The sequence below is a fragment of the Sinocyclocheilus rhinocerous genome, unplaced genomic scaffold (assembly GCF_001515625.1).
Source record: "Sinocyclocheilus rhinocerous isolate Xijiao unplaced genomic scaffold, SAMN03320098_v1.1 scaffold432, whole genome shotgun sequence".
NCBI lineage: Eukaryota > Metazoa > Chordata > Actinopteri > Cypriniformes > Cyprinidae > Sinocyclocheilus > Sinocyclocheilus rhinocerous.
Genome location: NW_015627225.1, coordinates 439,268 through 445,738, shown reverse-complemented (window position 1 = coordinate 445,738; position 6,471 = coordinate 439,268). Strand labels below are relative to the sequence as shown.

The window sequence follows — 6,471 nt, the reverse complement described above, 5'->3', positions numbered from 1 at the left end:
AAAAAGTAATCAAATTACAGTAACGCGTTACTAAGTAATGCGTTACTGCCCAACACTGAACAGGGCACACACTGACACCTGATAGTCATCTCACTGATTAAAAACACCTCTGAACAAATGGACTCTAATTTCACCTTCAAATTAACAGCTAATCGTAGAGATTCACATACTTTTGCCGCTCACAGATATGTAATATTGGATCATTTTCCTGAATAAATAAATGACAAAGTATATATTTTCATCTCGTTTGTTTGACTGGGTTGTCTTTGTCAACTTTCAGGACTTGCATGAAAATCTGATGATTTTTTGGGCTATGTTTATGCAGAAATATAGACAATTCTAAAGGGTTCACAAACTTTCAAGCAGCACTCTCTCTCTAACTCTCTCTCTATATATAGAGCATAAAATAAAAGCACATATATATATATGCAGCACACAAGGTTTTGGCATCACAACAGAGCCATTGTGTTTTCATCATGTCAGTAATCTTCAAACAGTAAGGGCAAGCATAAATGTTTAAGCATTCATCACACAAGATGGAAGAGCCACAAGAGCATATTTAGGCAGATTACTGGCCTACAACATCATCCTGCACATGTTGTTTGGAGATGATCAGATGGCCTGTTTGAATCTTAAGCTTGTCTTCTCAAGTCTGATTTTCATAACAGAAGGCAACAGTGGGTGACCCATTTCCTCTAGATTCAATAGCTCGGTTTAGATAGACAAAAAGTGCCAGAACATGGCCCAGCATTTAGTTTGGATTGTGTGCAGAACCATCTCAAGAGTGACTGCTGGGACATGGACAACAGGGAGAAGTGAGCATGACATGCTAGCTCTGAAAAAACAGATTAAACCCATCTTTATATTTGAAACCCTAAAATGACATTTGGAAGTGTAAAATAACAATAGAAAAAATAAATCAAATAAAATAATAGAAATTTAAATGCTGTTTATATGGCTATTGTTTCATTTACTATAATTTACTGTAATATAGTCATTTACTGTCTTCTATAAACACAATGAAGCTTGCATGGTGCAGGCCAGGGTACTGAAGCAAGAACTGTATGACAGGCAACCGAGCCAATTTATTTTGTTTTTCAAAAGTAGTTCCTACTGCTCTTAAAAGTCATTGGCTTTCATCTGTGCATGACAAAGCTGTACAGATAAACATATATTTTCCTTGGTAGAGATGCATTTCAACATGTTTTTATCAACACTTTTTGTAATGTGGTTAGATCTTTAACTCCTAAAGACATTCAATGACGTGTTGCTCCCTTTCTTAAAGTAACAGCACGAACAAAAAAATAGCTTTCTGGAGAATGCATGAGGTCTACTTTTCTAAGTAGAAAAAGTAAAAAAAAATGTTTTTAATTTTTTAAGTGAATTTCACCCTCAGGCCATAATAATGATTCCTCCAGTGGAAAAAGTCCCCTGTTGTCCTCTCACATCAAAATCCACAGACATATTTGTATAGAACTGTTTTGGACTGTTTTCAGTTATTATGGTGCTTGATCTGTGCATATTTCTATTCTGATTCCGATGAAACATCCTTTTCACTGGAGAAAGCAATATTATAGATAGAGGACTTGTATTGTAGGCGGAAACAATGATTTGATTTTCGTCTTGATCGATTTATTAAATTGTTATCAATTGATGATTTACTACATTATTTTGATGTTTTTATGAGCTGTTCGGACTCTCATTTTGACGGCCCCCATTCACTGCAGAGGATCCATTGGTGAGCAAGTGATGTAATGCTAAATGTCTCCAATATATTTCAATGAAGAAACTAACTTTTCTACATCTTGGATGGCCTGAGGGTGAGTAAATTTTGAGCAAATTTTCATTTTTGGGAACATTATTTATTTAAAGGGCCTATGAACTTCTCATAAGCAGCCAAGGCTAATTCTTACCTGAATGCTATGCTAACTTACACTGTAGCTAGACATAATGGGACACAACTTCTTGTGGAATCCCTGCCGCCTTACAATCTTAATACTGTATAAATATACTTTTTCATAATAAGCAGTGAATGCACTGTTCCATGCACCTACTCAGGGGAAGAGCTCATTTGATGTGCTACACTCTCTTTCATTAGATGTACTTTGAGAGAGGCAGTCTTGCCAAATTTATAACATCATGTTTCAGAGCTTTGCATAATGGTGTACATCCCCTGTAATACAGAGCAGAAAATAATCCTCACGTCTGGGAGAGAACAAAGGCACCAGGTGATATTGTGCGAGAGAGCGGGTGCAGTGTAACAGGAATATCCCAAAAATTCAATGCTGGCTCAAGATGGAACAATATCTGGAATGTTTACAAAGACTGGGAGAAAATATACAAAAGTTTCACTTCTAAGTTGGCTTGAAATCTTGAAAGTGAAAACAAAATGAATGCAACTTCTTATTACTGAATGTGGCATATTTAGGATTCGGCATTCAATATTCAATGCATGACATGACCAGCAGACTGTAGAAGGCTCTTGCCTTAGTCATAGATGCCTGACTCACAGTCGCTTTCTATAACAGACAGCATTGCTTTTTGATATGAAGACGCAAATGCAGTAAGTTCAGTTGCAGCAGGAGTCAGTGTGTATTGAATCACTTTCAGCAGCTCGTCTGTAAGATTATATGTGTGTTTGTCATCTTAATTGCTTCAATTTTTCACTCAAATTTACCGGTACTGCTAAACGGCAGTTTCAAACGGTAAAACAGGGCGTCCCGTTTTCATAGCAAGAGAGTCTATAATGCACAATCTGTGATGTGACTGCAGATGTTTCATGACGGCTCGTAATGAGATCAAAAATGCATTTGCATATTCAACAAAAAGGATCCCACATGTCGCAGAATGTGGGCCTCTGTGATTGTGGATAAATAACCGGTTAATGATTGCATGCCTGTTTTCTACTTTTTGACATTAATTACTCAAACCTCTGATTAGATGGGGCTCCTAATGACATTCACTGGCTGATCAAAAATCCTACCTCTGGTCTGAAAGTTGTCTTTGCAGCACGGATTTGACGAGAGCGTTGGGTCGCACGCTTTTCTGTGGGGAGTTTTTAGGGCTGCCATCAGAGTCTCCGCTGTCCTGATCACCCATGGCTTTAACGTAACTGCTGCTCCGCATCCTTCTGCATGGGATCTCCTCATCTATCCCTCCCCATTCATCCTGAGGGACCTGTATGAACATAAATTCTGATTTCATATAATGGATATATATTAAAGCACAGACACACCTTCCACACATGCATATATATATACACTGTCACAAAATATGTTGAAAGGAGGGATTAGAAAGATAGAACTGACTCTTCGCAAAGACCCACTCCCCTTAGTTACTGTTGCTATATGTTAACATGAGAAGGTTTCTTGTTTCAACCGTGGAAAGATGTCAATACACACCATTTTTCAAGTTCAAGTCCACCGACATTAATCTACTCTCCTGTCTGGTTTGTTTGTCAAACAAAAATGGCATATTTGGCGTTATGATTGGTCACATGGCCTGTCAATCAAACTCCCTGCAAATTGTTAGCATGCTGATGTCCTTACCAAGTTTAATGTATGACAGCTTTTCTTGTTTGCAGTTTTCATGACTATGAAATAGGTTGTTGTACTATTACCTTTTTAAAGCATAAAAGCACACAAATCTCATTTTTTGTTTTGCTTCTATAACTATTATAGACGAACTGGAATACCGCACATAAACAACCTCATTCAATGTTCGTATCTTTTACACAAACTGAAGTGTTGACTGCATTTGTCAAGTTTAATCATTCAACCCTGTTACCAAAAAAAACCCAAAAAAACATCAAACAAACATATGTATTTTAATTTAGTAAATATATTATATCAATAAATATAAAACATAATTTGTTCCGAGTGGCCACTAGAAACTAAATTGTAAGCCATTTACTCATGTGGGCTATTATTTATTTATTTATGTATTTATTTATGAATGTAATGTTTATTACCCGCTGAGGTTGGCAAACACTTGGGCATGTTCAGTTGCATTTTTTCCTGATAACGGCAAAAAGAACTTAAATTACTTTGTCATTTTGGTCGTACTGATAAGAGTAAGACACCATTAGAAACTATAAAGGTCTACTTTTAAATTGCAGTTGGACATCCCACAACAGGAGTGTAAGAATAGAAAATTCTTATTTGAAACGTACATAAAATAAATGTCGTTAGGTCAAATAAAAAAATTTAAAAAAGGCCTAATTTTGTACCGATTTCATGGAAAGTGCTAGAAGAGTAAGTTTAGGATCTGACTGAGTGAAAAAGAAAGCTTTTCTTTAAGTGAAAAGGGAGTAGCTTAAAAAACTTCCTTAGTAGGTATGTCTGTTTACTAAGCAGTCAGCAAGACCAAGAAAATAAGAACAGCATATGCAGGAAATGGCTGGATGCTCATTAAAACAGACTCCTCAACACAATTCATTGCCAACACCGCTGACACTGTGACATTGTCACAACTGTTATCCATCACCTATGCCGGCTGACATTTACTTCTTGGCAATTTCCCCAAACATCTTCACAGAAAACACTTATCACAGACTATCTTTACTTGTGGACAGTGACTAATAATATTACTGTTGTTGTCATGATCTTGTATGCTTAATTACTCTCTTCTTGTGAATGAACAACGTTTCACTCAGATCTGATACCTGAGTGACGGATCACATGACAGAAACAAGGCACTGACATATTTATGACACGTTCTCTATTCACACTAGCAGAGACCAATTTTGTCACCTAGCAACCGTCCTCATCCTCATAACCTTCAGAACACTACTTTACATCAGTACTCTGAAAACATCCTCTCAAAGCAACACATCTCAACGGTTTTATAGGCCAAGAGATGAATTTATTACAACAGAACTGTGACATTCCTTCTTCTGTGGAACACAAAAGGAGGATTTTGAAGAACTGTGCTGGTCGCTCTTTTCCATGTGATTACAGTGAAGGGAGACTGATGCTTTCAAGATTTCAAAATGAAGCCAAAATCATCATAAAAGTGATCTATTTGACATTACATTTAAAGTCGTTTACTGGTGATCATTCATGATAGTTCAAACAATTTATTCTTTTTAATAAATTTGTTGATATACACTAAGTGTGGGGTCAGTAAGATTAATTTTATAAAGAAATTAAAGCATTTATTTAGCAAAGCGTTAAACTGAAAAAACATGACAGTAAAGAAATGTAATTATATTTAGAATGAAAACATTTCTATTTCAAATGAAAGATGTTCTTTTGAACCTTCTATTAATCAAAGAATCCAAAAGATGTGTCACAGTTCCACAAAAATATTAAGCAACTGTTTTCAGCACTGATGATAATAAGAAATGTTTCTTGAGCGCCAAATCAGCAAATTAGAATGATTGTTGAAGGATCATGTGACACTGAAGACTGGATTTAATAGCTGCTGAAAATTCTGCTTTGCTATCACAGAAATAAATTCAATTTATTATTTTATTATTATAACATTTATGAAAAAAATGTTTTAAAATATGATGGAGCCTTATTTCAAAATAAATGTTGCCTTGGTGAGCATAAGAGGCTTTTTTCAAAAACAAAAAAAATGTACTTTCTAAAAATCTAAACTAAATTTCTAAACGCTGTTTCTTGAGTTCAGCTTACTGAATCATGATTTGCTGGAGGTGAAGATTATTGCTTAATAGTGACTTAAATTTTGGTCGACCAGCAACATTTTTTTTTTTTTTCCCATTTTTCCATTTCTGTTCTACTAAAAAAGAATGTCAAGTTTGGAATGACATCAGGATGAGTAAATAATGTGAAATATAAATATTATTTATTTTTAAAGGGGTCATATGACGTTGCTAAAAAGAACATTATTTTGTGTATTTGGTGTAATGCAATGTGTTTATGCGGTTTAAGGTTAAAAAAACACATTATTTTCCACATACTGTACATTATTGTTGCTCCTCTATGCCCCGCCTTTCTGAAACACGTCAATTTTTACAAAGCTCATCGGTCTGAAAAGCGAGGTGTGCTGTGATTGGCCAGCTATCCAGTGCGTTGTGATTGGCCGAATACCTCAAGCGTGTGACGGAAACGTTACGCCCCTTACAATACTGTGATGCCATGTCCCGGCCGGCGCGACGACACAAAACCAATAAAACCCATTACAAACGAGGCATTCGTTTGAATCGTCTGTGGCAAATTCTTTAAATATAAAAACGTACTTACAGACTGTGAGTCAGAAGCGCCAGACTGTCCTTGCAAAGTTGGAACTGCCCCACTTTATAGAAACAGACTTTGTGTGTAGACGGCATTGTAGGCTACTTTCCCAGGAAACAGTCCTCCGTGAAATGCGCTGCACACATCTGAATATTTGGGTTGAACTGTTCTGGAACAGTGTTGTAAATACAACTTAACCACTGATTTCTAGTTGTGTCCTCTTTTGGAAGGCCAAACAAAGTAGTTTCGCTTTCACACCGAAACACACAGC

The 6,471-nt window shown here is 36.2% G+C and overlaps 1 protein-coding gene across 1 annotated transcript in view; it reads right to left on the bottom strand.

The window, feature by feature from the left end:
* LOC107721130 (disks large-associated protein 2-like) overlaps window positions 1-6,471 on the bottom strand; it is a 150,826-nt gene that overhangs the window by 32,588 nt on the left and 111,767 nt on the right. The window contains exon 4 of the mRNA XM_016529000.1: window positions 2,984-3,177. Coding sequence (XP_016384486.1) covers window positions 2,984-3,177 — 194 coding nt within the window. The remainder of the gene's footprint in view (window positions 1-2,983; window positions 3,178-6,471) is intronic.